Consider the following 16,806-nt stretch of genomic DNA (forward strand, 5'->3'; position numbering starts at 1 on the left):
TGCTCTGCCTGTCTGCTTTTAGCTCCCACATCACTAAATGCTCTGAATAATGTGAATAATGATATTTGTCTTGCACGACTACTTTTATGTAAATTTTATCCCCGAATGCTGTTTAAACATCACAAACAAGGAAACATTGCAAGGTTTATTAGACAATGGGGCCAGATGTTTTCAGAATAATGGAGTATAGGTGGATTGTCTAGAAAGCCTAGATAGATGGGGAGGTGATGAGTCATTGTAGTTCAGCTGAAGGTGTTTCAGCCTCGTATCAGCAGCTGTACAAGTAGCTCATGGCATAAAAGGAAGAGACTGGGTGATGAGCTCAGGTAGAGAGAGGGCAGCCACGTGAGAGAATATCTGTGAAAGGGCTTTGTGCTGCACAAATGTAAAGAGCTGTTGGTTCTGCAAACTCATGATTGATTTTTGCCTTCTAGGGATGTGGTTGAGGTTCTTCTGAGGAACGACGCGCTGACCAACGTGGCCGATTCTAAAGGCTGTTACCCTCTGCACTTGGCAGCCTGGAAAGGAGATGCCCAGATAGTGCGGTTGCTCATCCATCAAGGGCCCTCACACACCAGAGTCAATGAGCAGGTCGGAAGGAAGAGAAGCTTCTTCCATTCAGCTACAGCCCAACGTTGGCCCCAGCACTGTTTCAGTTCCATAGTGTGTACAGCTCAGGCAACCAGCTCTTCCAGGCCCCACAAATGGTTCCCCTCCTGCCAGCACCACTTCTCCCAATGCATCAGGGGGATCTTACACCCCCGAGGATGTACTTTACACGCTTTTGAACGTGCAGATTTGGTGTAGTGCTATAAAAATAAAAATCTAAACACCTCCTGTGCAAAATCGGAAATAATGCAAATCCTGCGAAATTGTTTCGAGGCCATTCCAAACTGGCAGGCTCAGTTAATTATGAGTTGTGCTTATGCCATCAACATGGCAGTGCAACTCTAGCCGGTACACAGCAGTCTGCCGCGTATGCTTCAGTACTGTGTGAACCTGGCTGCTGTTTTACCTACATCAGAACTGGCAGAGGTGGAAGGCCTCGTGCCGGTGCTGAAAAAGGAGCTCACAAAAACATCTGAGTGGAGGTCAGAGGTGATTCAACAGAATGAAAACTAGTTACATGAGGTCCCATAATGTGGATTTAAGAGTGACCATGCTTTGACAAAGCAGAGATCATTCTTAGAAAATAAAAAAATTATACTTGCATTATGCAAGTTCTAGACAATCCTCTCATAAAATACTGTTTCTTGTAGTTTGGATGTGAGAGTGTGTGTCCATTTGAGAGGAGACAGGCTTTCCCTGTGTGACAAGCCATTCTGGTTTCCTGTCTGCTCTGAACTGAAGCACGTTCTTTTCCTGGTTGCTTGAATGGGAGAGATGCTACTCCTCTCAGGAAGCTCAGGACTATTTGCCTAATGACTTTGCTGAGAGGAGGTTGTTAAATTACCTATAGAATTAGATCAGGGTTGTTCCTCAAAAAATAAGAAACCATTCTTGCGAGCCTATCAGCAAAGCTCTGCATATTCTCAGGGAGCTGTTAAGAGCTTGACTTCGACTCAGAGAAGGGCGGCTCCACTCTGAGGTTTGAGAAAATTAAAGCGATGCTCTCAAATCTCTCAATTTGGAGATTGCACGTGTGTAGCTGTTCATCAGCTTCCCTTTCCCCTTTTAGGCTAAATTTTCTGGATAGGTGAGCAACAGAAATTTAAGATCATCAATGAGGATGTTTGTTTTCTAACATTAGGAATGAAAATTGTCTCTAGAATTGCCTCTTTAGAAGCTAAATGCAGTTTTACTCCTCCTGGCTAAAGTGATTGTAATTTCTCTTATCTGGAGGAAATTTACAAGGAAGTTTGCTTTTTTTTTTTTTTTTTCCCAACGTTTATTTATTTTTGGGACAGAGAGAGACAGAGCATGAACGGGGGAGGGGCAGAGAGAGAGGGAGACACAGAATCGGAAACAGGCTCCAGGCTCTGAGCCATCAGCCCAGAGCCTGACACGGGGCTCGAACTCCCGGACCTCGAGATCGTGACCTGGCTGAAGTCGGACGCTTAACCGACTGCGCCACCCAGGCGCCCCAGGAAGTTTGCTTTTAACTAATATTCCTCAATGTTGAAAAATCTAGTCACCCATTAAAGTCCTTCTCATTTAAGAAATTTTCGGCAACCATTTCTAATCCTGTCTTTGCTCACTTTTGCCTTGGAACACAGCTGCTTGGATTTTTGAGCCACTTGAGTGTGCTAGCTTGTCCTGCTCACAGCTGCCCCCCGCCTGGAGTATCCGTTGATAGGTGGGACACCAGCCTGGTGTTTTGAGTATCTGGCAGGCAGGTGGGTGGGGCAGGGATTGGGCAAGATGTCTGCAGTAGCTTGAAGGACCTAATGGATCTGGGTCATAGTACCACATTGATTTATTTAAAAGCCATTAATGTGGTTCCAGTTGGTTGCTTGGATAAGAGGGGGTGATGTGTGCTGTGCCCTTAAGGCTGCCTTCCCCATTAACTTCCTTTCCAAGCACCCAGAAGGCACATCCAGGTTGTTCTTGTGTTGGGCCCCCTCAGGGCTGGGCATTGCTTTGATGTATTTCATCCACTTTATCATCACATTTTCTTTTCCTCTCCTTTTTATAGAATGCTCTTGAGATCAAAGAATTCAAAAAGTACGGCCCCTTTGACCCTTATATCAATGCCAAGGTGTGTACTTTGCTGCCAGGATTTCTCTGCATCATTTCTCCAAGCTGCACCCCCTCTTTGGTCCTCTCTGGCTTCCACTCTTATCCACTCAGGCTCCTCATCGTCTCCCTGACTTTGTCTGCTTCAGCCCATCTGCTTTTGGCTTGTCTGGGAATGGGAAATTGCAACTTCAGTGGGTTTTGGTTTTATTTTTAAAACCCATGCTAATTCTGGAAAGGTTGGGTGATTTTCCCGGAATGTCTGAAAAGCTTAGAAATGGCCAAAATGGGAAAATAGAAGGAACCATATTATATGCATAATTCATCATTGTGATTGCTAAAATCATTTAAATTCAAAAATGAATTCAAAATTCAATGACAAGATGTCAAATACATTAGCTTACTTTATAAGAAGCACAGAAAATGATTAAATTGTACTTGTTAGATGAAAAAAATTTTCAGTCTGTTTTCTCTCTTTGCTTTGAAGTGGAATCTCATTTTCAGTAGCTGGTAGTGGAGATGTTGGGGACAGGGGCACAGTGACTCCATTTTACTCTTAAAAGCTATCGCAACTCCTTCCTCGTTTCCTTGAGTTTGTGCATTTCTGCCTGGGACTTTAAAGCCTCAGTTGCTTCTCCCCAGCCATTAGCTTCTCTCGCTGCTTGGTCATTCTTGGCTGTTGGAAGGGCTCCAAAATAGGAAATGAAGTCGCAGGGCTAAGCAGGACATTGGCCTCGAGTCTCCCTCCTGTGAGGCCGGGGCGAGTAATGGTTCGGTATGCTTGGTGATGAACTGCCTCGCCCCTCCAGCCCTCACCACTTCGGGAGGCGGAGCTTGTGGGTTGGTGATGGTGAGCCTCTCTCCGTGCTCTCACCTGCTGGTTTTGAGCCGAGTTTTCATTCGTTCAGGTGAGGTTTGCTTTTTGGCATCAGTCTGGAGTTTGGTTGAGTCAGTGCATTATTCACAGTAGCTGCCTTTCACTTGATCTGAATACAATAGCCTCAGGGAAGGGAAACACAAGGTCCTTCTGTACATTTCCAATGCAAGGCAGATATTCTTTGAGAAATACTGATTTAGCAAACAAAGCTCCCTGTGGGCTGGATCCAGGCAGCCTCTATAGGCCATTTTCTTCAGCTGTTGGACCTTGATGGTGGAGAAGCAGCATTTGATCTGGGGTAGTGGAACACCTTAGCTTTTGTTTGGCCCACTGTCTCTAAATTCTGCTTTCTAATTTTCAAAATAGGAAGGTGCCCTATCATAGTTTTCTTCTTGTTTTGGACATGGTATAGTAGAGAAAACTCTGAAGGGTCAAGGTCATAATCTTTCAAGTCAGACCTGACTTTGAATTCCGTGCTGCCACTTACTGGTTTTGTTGACTTAAATAAGTTACTTAATTTCTGTGAGTCTCAGTGTCCTCTTCTGTAAAGTCGGGTGTACCATCTACCTTGCTGGATTGTTTTGGAGTTTAAGATAATGTATACTGAGTAAAACTATCTGGTAACTAGTAATATTCTGAAACGGCACTTTGGAATTCATTCTTTGTTACTCATGGATTGATGCTTAATGAAACCTCACTCAGTCTCTTCAGGGTTTTGTCTTGTGGTGAGGCACCTTGAAGTGACCGTTTTCCCACCCAGTGGTTAGTTCAGTTAGCTTTTATAAAGCTCTGATTAAAGGGTAAGTCTTTGGTTCTTGAAAGCACATTTTCTTATCCCTTGATTTCCCACACATAAAAGAAAATTGGTCTAAATGGAATAAGAACATAACTTCTCTTTTTGGAAATACTGGCCTTTGCCTCCCTCCCCCCCCCCCCCACCCCACCCAAGGGCCAAATGATGTGTACTTCATTAAGGGATAAAGCTGTTTGGGGTTTGCTACGAATGCAAACTCTCCTTGAGCTAGTTTAAATCTAACCTCCCTGGCTCTTTTCCTGGTTCAGTGGGTTTTTATTGACCTGGATTGTGTCTGGGAATTGTTTTGTGGAAGTACATTTGTGTGCGAAGTCTCATCAGACACCTGTAGAAATTAAGAAGTCTCAGGTGCCTTTCCTGGGAGCAGAGGTAGTTTTCATGAGGTTTCATCTTCCTCTTCGACATAGGGAGCCTTTCCTTTTTCAGCAAGTCAGCATAAACCAGTCCAGAATGTAGGTCATCCTTAGCAGGTAGAACTATTAAAATTGTTCATTTGCTCCTTTTAAAGCAACTTTAACTTAATCTGAGTATCATAAGGTGAGCAACAGTCAAATTAGTTTTAGGATAGGTCTGTTTTTCTGTACACTTAAAAATAATTGAGTTTTAGAGCCGGAAGAGACCCGGAAGTTGTCTCGACCAGTTGTCTTCACATTCTGATCAGCTTGTCTGATTGCATCTGAATCACCTAGCAAGCTTTTAGAAAACTTTTTGTCTTGAAAAAACATTTCAACTTATAAAACATTGCCACAAGCTGCATTATACTCCTCAGCTAAATTCACCAATTTTTAACATTTTGTCACATTTGCATGCACATTTTCTGTCTCTCAAATATATATGTATATTGTTGCTGTAGTTGATGAGTTGATATTTAGTCATGGACATCATGACCCTTTAACCCCACATACTTCAGCCTGTATTTCCTAAAAAAATAAGGGCATTCACTTGTATAACCACAGTACAGTTGTTAAATTCAGCAAATTCAACATCGATACAATCATGGTATCTGATACTGAATCTGTGTTCATATTTCACCAGTTCCCTCAATAATGTCCTTTACAGCAATTTTTTTTCCTGCTCCAGGATCCAGTCCAGGATCATACATAATCTGGAACAATGCCTCAGTCCTTCTTAGCCTTTCGCGACATGGACTTTTTTTTAACCGCAAACATTACATCCCTGGGTGGGACCAAAGCACCTACCTTTTAGTTAATAGCCGAACACACTAACCCATTGCCCAGAGACCTGTGTGACATTGACAGTTCTGAAGAATATAGACCAGTCATTTTGTAGACTTTCCCTCAATTTTCATTTGTCTCCTATTTCCTCATGACTAGATTCAAGCTATATACAGTTTTAGCAGGAATGCCACAGGAGTGATGTTATATTCTTTCCTTTGTAGTGCTTCACGTCACAAGGCGCATGGTGTCAGTTTATCTCACTTTTTATGATGATAGATGATTGCTTGGTCAAGTTGCCACCTGCTAGGTTGGTAAGCTTTTTAATAATAGTTTCCTCGGCTTTACCCTCCGAGGTGCTACCTTGGCAAGTCTGGGGTGGGACTTAGTTACTTCTAAGCTCCCATGTAATTCCAGAACGAAGCCAGTTGGAGAAGCCCTGATCTAGGCCAACTTGCCATCCAGAGCAGAAATCCTTTTCTCTCACCTGAAAGATGAGTCATCTACCCCTTGTTTTATTTGTTTGTTTGTATGTTTCTCTTGGTAACAGACTTACTACTTGGCTGCCTCTTTTTGGATGCCACTGATGTTTGGTTTCTTATGCTTGGCTGATAACTGTCTTCCTAAACCTTCCATCCGTCTGTCAGAGTTCTGCCTTCCAGAGCACTACAGAGTAAACCTAGCTCTTCTTCCATGAGGACTCAATTCTCATGTTTGTCCTGTGTCTTCTAAATCTCAGTAGGCTCAGTTTGTCCTTCTGTTCCAATTTTGGTCTATTTCTGGGACCTATACCATAGTTGCTATGGAGAGCTGAAGCTTAGGTGTTTCTAACTTAAGTATCTATCAACCATGGACAAGAGTACAGTTGGGCTGTAGTCTAAGCACTGGGAAGTGATGGCTTGGAATAGTTCAAGAGGAGAAAAGCCATGGAAATGTTTCTATATAGTTTTCTGCTGCTTGTAGTTTATGTGTATGTTATGTAGATGGCACATAAATATAGTGGATTTATACATTAAACGGGGTCTCCATAGGTAAAGGGTATTGGGATCTTTTTTCTTAGAGATACTGAGTATAGCAAGGGGAAATGAGAATGAGTCTCAAGATGGGCAGGAATGGAGAGTTTGTGCAAAGACTTTGGGGGAAAATTGGGGTGTTTGATCTTAGTCTCCTTTCTCAGTCCAAATACATAGTAACAGGATTCTGGGAACTCTTGAGTGTGTGAGATGCTCCAAGTGTGAAAGAGAAGGATTCCAGGTCTTTAGGAGTCTGTGCTCTCCTTTGGAATCCCTCCCTTTCTTAGGGGTCCATGAATCAACACTTAATGACTTTCAGCCCTGAAAGTTGTTGGGCTCAAAAGGGAAACGGTAGGAAGAGCTCATTGTGATGGCCTGTGTTCACTAGTCAAGAGATGGGGTAACCACAGACTTGAAGAGCATTATGGTTACCAGACCGTGTCGGGCAAGACTGAGGCATGAGTAAGATGCTTTCTACAGTGTGAATTTGAGTATGACACTGTGCAGAGATGTGGTTAGGCCATTTTTAACAGAGGCAGGAAATTTGCTTGGTAGTGATCAAGACCTTGCTTTCAGTAAGGCAGCTTTGTGGTAGCTGCCTTAGCGCTAGCGAAAAAAAATTGAAAAAAAAACAAACAAACAGATTTTCTTTTTTCCTCCTGCTGGATAGTTTAGAATCTTAGAGTTCTTCAGGCTCTAATGGCATACTCTTTACAAAATTGAGGACAGATTATTCTGCTTGTTGGGAGACAACTTGGATGTAAAAGAGACAGCAGTGTCTGCTTCAGAGTAAACACATTTTTCTGGATTGGAGTTTTAATAAGAATAAGCGGACTTTCTTGGCCCTGCTGTCATGGTAATCTTGAGATGTAAAACCCTGCGAATCCTCCTAAAGCTTCTTTGGGTTGCCACTCTGCTCTGGAACCACTGAAAAGAAAGCTCCTGTGCATTTTGTAGATGTAGCTGCCTTTCATCCTGAGAAAGTGAAGCGACAGCTCTAAGTTGGCTCAGGGCCTCACGCTCAGTCGGAAACGGGCACTCCAAATGGGGTGTCTTAGTGACCGGTTGTCACCAGGAACCCCAAAGATGGGCTGTCTGCCCGCTTTCCCCTTCCCTCCAGACTTTTAGGTTGACGTGGAATCTGCCCCTTGGGCGCAGTTATATCACAGGAGACCATTGCTAACGGGCTGTGTCCTGTGGCCAGTGAAGGCTGTCTGCACTCAGCTGCTAATCTCCTTGAGCCGTGTTTGAGCTCAGTGCTGCTTCTTCTGTTTATCTGTGTGCATTTATCTTTGCATGTGCCTCCTGCTATCACCTTATCTGTCCTTATTGCATTAAAAAATTTTTCTTTGCTATCATTCTGGCCCTTTGGGGCCTCAGTCCCAGCACCTCTGGATCTTTCTGGTACACTTGGCGTAGCTGGAAAAAATGATGCAGTCAAATGCCAGATCAAAAGCAGATGGAATTGCATGCGTGTTTGGGTAACTCCTGGTCTGTTACTTTTAATGTAATTAATAGAATTAAAGAAGTTGTGGAAACATTTCGTTTTTACCTTTTGATCACTGAAAGGTGCACAATATTGACTTACTGGACACCCACCTCATAAGCTTTGTTTCCCTAAGGTGGCAGCAGCCTCCTGGATAAATTTAGGAATCTCAAAATCTTGTGGGAGAATTATTTTATTAGTGCATCTAAAAAAGGAGAGGTCACGGAAATTACTTTATTCCCGCTCTACTTATATATTGTCAGTAGTGGTAAAAGAAAAAGCACAATTGGAATGATTAACATTTTGCTTCTCCTGATCGATGAAGCACAGACTTCTCCCGTTTCATCCCAGGTTCTACCTTTAGTTTGACACAAAATTGGCATTAAAGGACCATGGGGGTTGTGAGTTTGGACGGCCATGTTACAACTTTGAATATTTTGCACCTCTCACAAAATATTCCGGGGCCTGATTGAATCTTTCTGACATGAGAAATACTTCCCTGCACTGTAGATTCCGCATGCTTTGATTGGTGCAGGCTCCTGGAGTAGGCACAGGCACAGGGCGACATCGGGCCCCATGTTCCTCTGGGACTGAGCTCAAGTGCCTCCCTCCCCTGGAAATGGCTGTTGGCTGATACCTTGAGAGTGATTTTTGGTGCTCTGCTCTGTTACTGTGATCGTTGGCTGGTTGATTTGCATGCAAGGAGCTATGCAGATGACAAGCTCTTCCAAAAAAGCTTGTTTGTAAGGCAGTGGATATCAACGAATCCAGAATCCGAACTACAGGGTTGACTGAACATAAACTGTAAAACCAGTTGAAGTTTAGAATGAGTCAATGGCAGTGATATGGTTGGTATTCACGGGCGCCAGGGCATCTGCCCGAGGCCCTCCACACGCCCTAGTTCACTCTCCTTCCAATCTGTAGACCCCTCCTTCATGGCACACACGAGGAGGCTGTACGCGTGAGCAGGTGACAGCTCCCCTCTGGCAGTCACCGGGGCACAACGTGGCTGATTGGAGCGGCCGGGCTTGTTGGCTGGGGAGTACGTCTGGGTTCTGACTGACACCTAATAGTCCCCAAATATTGCTGCTGTTTTTCTCATTTAAACTTCAGTGGTTTTACGTGTGATTGCCCCAGTCGTATGCCAGTCAGCCAGTTACCTTTCTGATGTGATCTGCTTGTTAACTCTTTAGAACAACGACAACGAGACGGCCCTGCATTGTGCAGCGCAGTACGGCCACACGGAGGTGGTGAAGGTCCTCTTAGAGGAGCTAACAGACCCCACCATGCGCAACAACAAATTTGAGACACCGCTGGACCTGGCGGCGCTGTACGGGAGACTGGAGGTGGTGAAGATGCTCCTGAACGCGCACCCCAACCTCTTGAGCTGCAACACTAAGAAGCACACCCCCCTGCACTTGGCAGCAAGGAACGGCCACAAAGCCGTGGTCCAGGTCCTCCTGGACGCCGGCATGGATAGCAACTACCAGGTAGCGGGGCGGACATACCCCCGGGCCCAGGGGACCTAGTCATTTTGGAAAAGGCACAAGTACCATGCTGCTGGGCTGTGTTCTTATTTAGCACGTTTCACCCCACGTGTCAGATGCTTCCATTTGTTGACTCATTCTGATGTGACACTTCAGAGACAGACTCCTCAAGTGAGTCTGGTATCTTTTTTTTTTTTTTTTTTTTTTTCTTTTCAGGGGTAATATCTCGTCATTATGCCCTGAAAAGATGTGCTTGTGGACTCTCTCTGAAAATCAGAAAAATTTCATTATCTTCCTGTACAGGTGTTCCCACTGCCAGCGCTTGCCTCCTGCAAAGTCCCATCAACTTGATCTTGCCAACGGGAGACTTAGCATTTCCCTGTGGTGTTAGCTTTCTCCATTCGGTTGAATGGCTGTTCCTTAGGCTTCACGTTGACCAAACCACGTGTGAAGTTAAGGTGGTTTTTTTGCCCCATGTACTTTTCTTCTCATTATCCCTTCCACCCGGGAAGGTGGACTTTTGAGGAATTTCACCAATAGGTGGCTCCAAGAGTCGCTGTGCAGTTATTTACGTGTGGCCTGATGGTGGCACTTCAGATACACTTTGCATATGGGCCACGATTGTGGTTTCGGAATCCAGACAAGAAAAGTGGGAAAGATAATGACAGAGAACTTTGTGTGGTTTATTTTATTTTCCCGTCCCTTCTTGTCCATGTCCCGTTTGTCGTGTGGAGCCACGCCAAACCTGGGTCACTGTTCTGACGACATGCTGCTCTGCGCTCTCGTTTGCTTTCCAGACGGAGAAGGGCAGTGCTTTGCATGAGGCTGCTTTGTTTGGCAAGACCGATGTGGTGCAAATCCTGCTGGCTGCAGGTGAGAGGTCGGCAGCGCTCTTGTTTACACAGCATGCCAGGGTTGGGGTCGTTTCTCCGTAGCCTCCCCAGAGGGGGATTTTTGCTGGCTGCACTCAAACCCAATGTATGTCTGTCTCCACTGATTGATTGCAAGTGTACGAAGTGTTCTTGGATAGCTGGATTAAATAGCTTTGGACGAAAAATGTTGATCATGCTACTCGGGGCATTGGGTGTCCTGGAATTTGACCTTCTTTGAGGCTGACTTGAAACTGCTCACTCCCCTGGTCCACCTGGTATGCCTTTCTAGGAATTGATGTCAACATAAAAGATAACCGTGGACTGACTGCCCTAGACACCGTCCGGGAACTGCCTTCTCAAAAGAGCCAGCAGATAGCAGCACTGATTGAAGGTATCAGTTCATCTGCCTGTTGGGGCGACCAGGGCACACACTGGCCAAACCACAGCATTTGTATTTGGTGCAGCTTTTTTTTTTTTTTTTTTGTCTTCCCGTGTAGATCACATGACTGGAAAAAGAAGCGCAAAAGAGGCAGATAGAACCCCCACATCCCAGGGACCTGTCATCTCCAGTATGGACTCCATACCCCAGAAATCTCAGGGTAAGGTGGCTTTTCTCTGCCAGCGCAGGTGCTCTCGGCTTGAAGAGTTGAATGGGCTTTGGTAAAATGAAAGCATCTTCATTTAAGTAATAATTTCAGGGGGTTGGGAGCACTTAATAAGCTCGTATCCAAATGTCTTGTTTTCCAGCTAGTATATGAACTTTTACTGGACATAGCTTAGGCCTTTGACTTTGGACCTCTTCTTTCCTACTTTATTTGATTCTCCACTTTTACACTTGGCTCTGTGAGGTCTCTTCTGGGATGTGTTGTAGGTGGTTTGATCTCCAGGTGAATTCACAACTCACGGAAACCCTTTTCTAACACACACTGTCATGCTTTGAGCATAGTTGGCCCACGTTAAATATTGAACGAGTATCAACTGGTTGGTAGATGTGGACGCGGCAGATTTTGGTAATATGTCACTTGGCCAACAAATGTGGTGTGGGCACTCCCTAGACAGTCCAGCCTCTCCGTCGTTAGCTACAATCCACCTCCTCAGATTTACTGAGCAGCCTTTTGGGTCCTAGGTGTGATGAGTGAGAAGGACAAAGTACTGATTGACACCTTCCCTCAGATACAAGCACAGTAAAGAAAGCCAGGAGGCTGGAGGAACGGAACAAAGCCACACACTGAAAAGGGAAAGGGATTTTTCAGAGGAGAGCAGAGGTATAAGGTTAAAGGGTGCTCAGCCTGTCTCTACTGTGGAGTCCTTGCTACCCCCACCTCCACCACCACCCCCACTTGGTTTCTTGACCTCATAATCCACTAGTAATGGGATTAGGAGTTCACTAAGCTCTTGGCCTTCAAGGATTTTACGATTACAATTTGACTATTTGCCAGAGACCCAGAGATCGCTGGTCCATAACAGTAGGTGATTTTTCAGAGTCACAAATTTAGATCCCAGGTACTCTGAGGTTTGTAGTTCTCTGGTGAGTGAGTTTAACCTTGCACAGTGCCTCCGTGTCAGAAAGGCTTCACGGTCCTCTATTTTGCTTGAGCACAGGGAGGTTTCTATTAAGAATTTAAAGGATTACTTAAGTTTCCAGTTACACTTTGCTACATTTTATGGTTTAAGTTTATTCTATCACGGTATTGAGGTTCTGGGAATTTATAAAGGTCTTGAGAGGTGTCTCTCATAGATGTCAAGGATTTGCCGTGTTGAATTAGAGAAAAGTCTCTTGTAAGTGTCAGGGTATAAAGAGCAACTGAAACTCAAGGAGACCCTTTTCTAACACACACTGTCATGCTTCTCTTCTGTCCGTGGAGCAAAGTAGTTTTCTGCTTTTGGTTATTGTTTGTCAAGTTCAGGTTGATGAGGGGCTCCGGGTGGTTGTAGTGGTTGGAAATCTGAGATTGTGCCCTCGTCCATTGACTCTTGCTCTCTAACCTGTTCAGGTGACGTGGAGAAAGCAGTGACCGAACTGATCATTGATTTTGACACAAACGCTGAAGAGGAGGGTCCCTACGAGGCGCTCTACAATGCTGTCTCCTGCCATTCGTTGGACAGCATGGCCAGTGGGCGATCGTCTGACCGGGACTCCATGAGCAAGGAGGCCGAGGCAGCAGGAGTGAAAGCTGCTGGAGTGAGGCCTGTATGTGGCCCGGGGCCCCCGCAACGAGACGGGCGCTGTGTTGTCGGCCTCCTGTGCTTCGGTGGGGCGTGGGGAGAGGGAGGGTGCCCCTAGTGCCGGCTCCCTTGGCAGAGGCCTGCATCCTGCTCCCCTGTTCTCCTCGGGCTTGGCCACATCTTCCTTTTGCTTAGTGTGGTTAACTATACAGATCGCCTTGAGGTAGAATTTTGGTTTTCCGTGTAACATGTTTGCATCATTCTATTAGTTTTTGGCCTTAGAGCACATTTTGGCCTTAGAAGCATTTTATTTCCGCATAGCCTACTGCTGCTTCTGTCCCCGGCGTCTTTGCTCTATATTGTTACTTTTCTCTCTGGAGAGCAGTTCCACAGTGAAAGAGCTCACTGAAGTAAGCTGTTGCCTGCCCTGAGTGCATTCCCACCGTCCATTTGCCATCGACACGTTATCCATTTGGACCTGGACAGATTCTGCACTCAGCAGGGTTGTAGCAAGACTTAATCAGATATCACATATGTTAGTATGTGACATTCCTATTTGTCCCAGCCTTTTCTTCTCAAGGTCCACCTTGCCATCTTACTGCTTCTTTCTCTGGTACTTCTGCTTCCACTCTTGTACATTGTTCTCAAGACTTTTTATTCTGGGGCACCTGGGTGGCTCAGTTGGTTGAGTGTCCACCTCGTGATTTCGGCTCAAGTCATGATCCCAGGGTCTTGGGATTGAACCCCATGTCGGGCTCCATGCTGAGTGTGGAGCCTGCTTGAGAATCTTATTCTCTCTCTCTCCCCACCCCACCCCACCCTGGCCACCCTCCCCCTGCTTGCTCGCTCGCTCTCTCTCTCTCTCTCTCTCTGTCTCTTAAAAAAAAATTTTTTTTTTAATTTTTTTTTCAACGTTTATTTATTTTTTTTGGGACAGAGAGAGGCCGAACATAGCGGGGGGGGGGGGGGGGGTGGGGGTGGCAGAGAGAGCGGGAGACACAGAATCGGAAACAGGCTCCAGGCTCTGAGCCATCAGCCCAGAGCCTGACGCGGGGCTCGAACTCACGGACCGCGAGATCGTGACCTGGCTGAAGTCGGACGCTTAACCGACTGCGCCACCCAGGCGCCCCCCCAAAAAAATTTTTTTATTACCTTTTTCTCCGTCACAGTTTTCCTCTGAGCCCAAGCCTCAATCAGCAGTCCCATGGGAACTTCCTTCCTACATGGCCAGGCACAATAATTTGAGGTTTTGAGCACCGCACTTTTACTAAACTGGCCATTGCTCTAATAGAATCCCAGTGATTCCCAGCTTGGGGCATATTTCCAGGTGTATATCATTTCTTCCTGTTGGAGAGGCTGACTTTTCCCTTTTGGTGTAAATTTGCCTTATGACCATTTTGATGAGCCTTTGGCTCCTAGGTGCTCTTTGGGTTTTTCAGATGTTCCCTGGGAATGGGCCTGATGCTTCTAAGTGTCTTTTTCATTAGGCTCCTAGAGTGGTCCTAGAATAGTCCCAGCGTTTCTGCTTGGATTTTGGAAAAGCCCACCAGTCTTGTGGTAGCCCACCAGAGTAGTAGGTATTATCAAGGGCTAATTCAACTCCTTGTGAATGGTGGGAGCACACACATATGCCAAGCACCTCTGGCATGGTGCTTCTGTAGACAGAGCTGGTTGGTCTCACTTTCGCCTTAGGTACAAGGAATTAAGCAAATCCACCTGTGGAGGAAGGCATTGCTTTGTGGCACTTACAGGTGATGCCCATTAGAGGGAGCTAGAGGCTTTACAAGAAGAACACAGGGTTAGGGAAGAAAGCTTTGAATAACCAAGTTCCTGCGGGCTTAGCCACTGATTTATAGTCTCTTTGTTCCATCCCACTCTAGGAATGTATCCATCGATGGTCTTGCTAAGTAGAAACTGATGCCTCTTGGAGTGCATGCTTTGCCATTTTTCCTTGAGTATGTGGTGACTGTGCCACTACCTTCCTGGCCCTTGGTAATTAACTGTGGCCAAGGGACTGTTCTGCATCTTACACATGCAGTGGATGGTGTGTAAATCAGCTCTGTACTTACAGGTCCCTGGGCCAAAGTTTTCACGTTAGAAAAAAGAGGCTGCTCCCTCTCTTTTCTTCCAGTGTCCCTGGTGACCACTTCTTGTGCAAGAGGTGTTCGTATCGTCCTTTCTAGGCTCCTCTAGTCTTGAGAAGGGCTCTAGGATGGGTCCTTTTGGTCGTTGTTGTGTATCATTTTGTTTTTCCACGGGTATTTTTGTCCCAAGGTTGGATAATTGGTGTAGATTACAGGCCTGCTCCTTTTGCTGTTCCCCTCCCTACAAGGTGGCACGTGGAAGGGACCAAGGTTGTTTCTGCACTTCTGGAGTAAAGACGGGTGGGGAAAGCAGGACTCAGTGGGAAATCTCATCTCAAAGCTTTGTTTGGCTTGAAAATACGAACCTGTTTTGAAGTTGTTGCCGTTGGGCATCCATCTGGTTCCAGGGACTGTAGGAATGACTGATTTATGAAGGTAGAATACCAAGTGCTGAAGCACATTTTAACGGAGAGAGATCATGGATGCCAAATGCTAACTGACCCTGGCGGCTCCTGAGACGTGGGAGACATCGTGCAGACTTCTCTGAGACTCTCCTGTAATTCAGCATGTGCCTCCACTCTGACTTTTAAAAAATACTGCTGTTCTAGCAACACAGTGAACTAACGTACAAGCCAGGGAATGAGCCTGCAAGCCAGTTCCCATTTCAGGTTCCCACTCCTTTCCCTGTAGGAATGTTGGTTATGAAACATGATTAGGACTTTGCACTATAAACGATGCTGACAGTAACTGCAGGTACAATGGCGAACCTCTCTTCAGCTTTCTGTCACCAAAGATTGCATGTGTTTCTGAAATTGTCTACCCTCGACCTAACTGATCCCTGCTTCAGGCTGTTTCTTGCTCTAGGGTAGGGATTGGCAAAGTACGGCCCACACATAGCTGCCCATTTTTGTGAATAAAGGTTTATTGGAACACAGCCACATTCTGTTACATGTTTTCTATGGCTACTTTTGTACTGCGATGGCAGGGTTGACTGGAAAGCCTAAAATATTTACCGTCAGGCCCTTTAAGAAGGAGCTTGCCAATCCTTGCTCTAGGACAGGTAACTGACAAATATTCCTTTTTTAAATGCGCTGAGATGAAATCGGGTTTTCAGGGGTGCCAGGGTGGCTCAGTCAGTTAAAGTATCCGACTCTTGATTTCAGCTCAGGTTATCATCTCTGGTTGTGAGATAGAGCCCTGTGTCAGGCTCCATGCCGGGCCTCTCCCTCTCCCTCTCTGTCTCCCTCGCCCTCTGCATCTCTCCTGTGTGTACACACGCCCTCCCTCCCCCAGCTCTTTCTCTCTCTCTCTCTCTAAGTAAAAAAAAAATTTAAAAAGAAATAAAGTTTCCATATACTAATGATACATAATAGTAATCATTGAAGGAGGTGACCAAGGATAAGAGACCAGTTCAGAGCTTTGGGGAATAAACCAAAGATTGGGGGTAGCATTAAAGTTTGAGCAGGAATTGGTGTTTTTGTCCTTGATTCCTTTCCTCATTACTTCCTTGGTAGCTTTGGTTTGTTAGAACTCATTGACAAGGTGATTCTCTGGATTTACTATTTCCTCTTTTTGACATAGACTGACAGCTGACTGGTTTTCCTAGGCTAGAGTTTTATTAGTATTATGAAGGACATTTTCTGGCTAGGCAGTTGTGTGGTTTCGGTGCTGATATTTCTCACTGTGGTCTAGAATATGAAAAAAGTGTATAATCTCTGCTACAGACATCAAAAAGTAAGGAGTGTGCTGACTGAATTTTGTGCTGGGGGTGGGGTGTGTGTGCACGTGCAAAGACTAAGCTATCTGTTTAAATACTGATCCTTAAGTTTAGTCTCTCGGGGGAGTTCTTTACATTATTCTTTTTCATTTCCAAGGGCTAAGGTAAGAATAAATCAACAAGTTAGGTACTTGAAAAAAGAGATCATGAAATACTTACTTTTTCTCTTCTGCAGAGGGAACGTCCACCGCCTCCAGCAAAGCCACCACCTGATGAAGAGGAGGAAGACCGTATAGATAAGAAGTATTTTCCATTGACAGCTTCTGAGGTAGAGGGTTGAGGGTTTATTGCCATCACTGAAGCACGAGGTTTCGGAAGGTCCATCAGTGTGTGCTTAAAGAAGACTCTGCTTTCTCATTCTCTTAGCGCCCCTTTGGAT

General features: G+C 45.3%; 1 protein-coding gene across 6 annotated transcripts in view; it reads left to right on the forward strand.

Moving 5' to 3' along the window:
- Window positions 1–16,806, forward strand: part of ANKS1A (ankyrin repeat and sterile alpha motif domain containing 1A) — a 180,965-nt gene that overhangs the window by 72,032 nt on the left and 92,127 nt on the right. For 4 of the 6 annotated variants that reach the window (XM_040473255.1, XM_040473256.1, XM_040473258.1 and 1 more), the window contains exons 3-10: window positions 435–591; window positions 2,636–2,698; window positions 9,235–9,531; window positions 10,326–10,401; window positions 10,690–10,791; window positions 10,898–10,999; window positions 12,395–12,591; window positions 16,603–16,695. In XM_040473255.1, the coding sequence (XP_040329189.1) occupies window positions 435–591; window positions 2,636–2,698; window positions 9,235–9,531; window positions 10,326–10,401; window positions 10,690–10,791; window positions 10,898–10,999; window positions 12,395–12,591; window positions 16,603–16,695 (1,087 nt within the window). The remainder of the gene's footprint in view (window positions 1–434; window positions 592–2,635; window positions 2,699–9,234; window positions 9,532–10,325; window positions 10,402–10,689; window positions 10,792–10,897; window positions 11,000–12,394; window positions 12,592–16,602; window positions 16,696–16,806) is intronic. The other 2 variants (XM_040473257.1, XM_040473260.1) reach the window with 1 other exon arrangement.

Source organism: Herpailurus yagouaroundi, unplaced genomic scaffold, assembly GCF_014898765.1.
Source record: "Herpailurus yagouaroundi ecotype Mexico unplaced genomic scaffold, PumYag 139, whole genome shotgun sequence".
Lineage (NCBI taxonomy): Eukaryota > Metazoa > Chordata > Mammalia > Carnivora > Felidae > Herpailurus > Herpailurus yagouaroundi.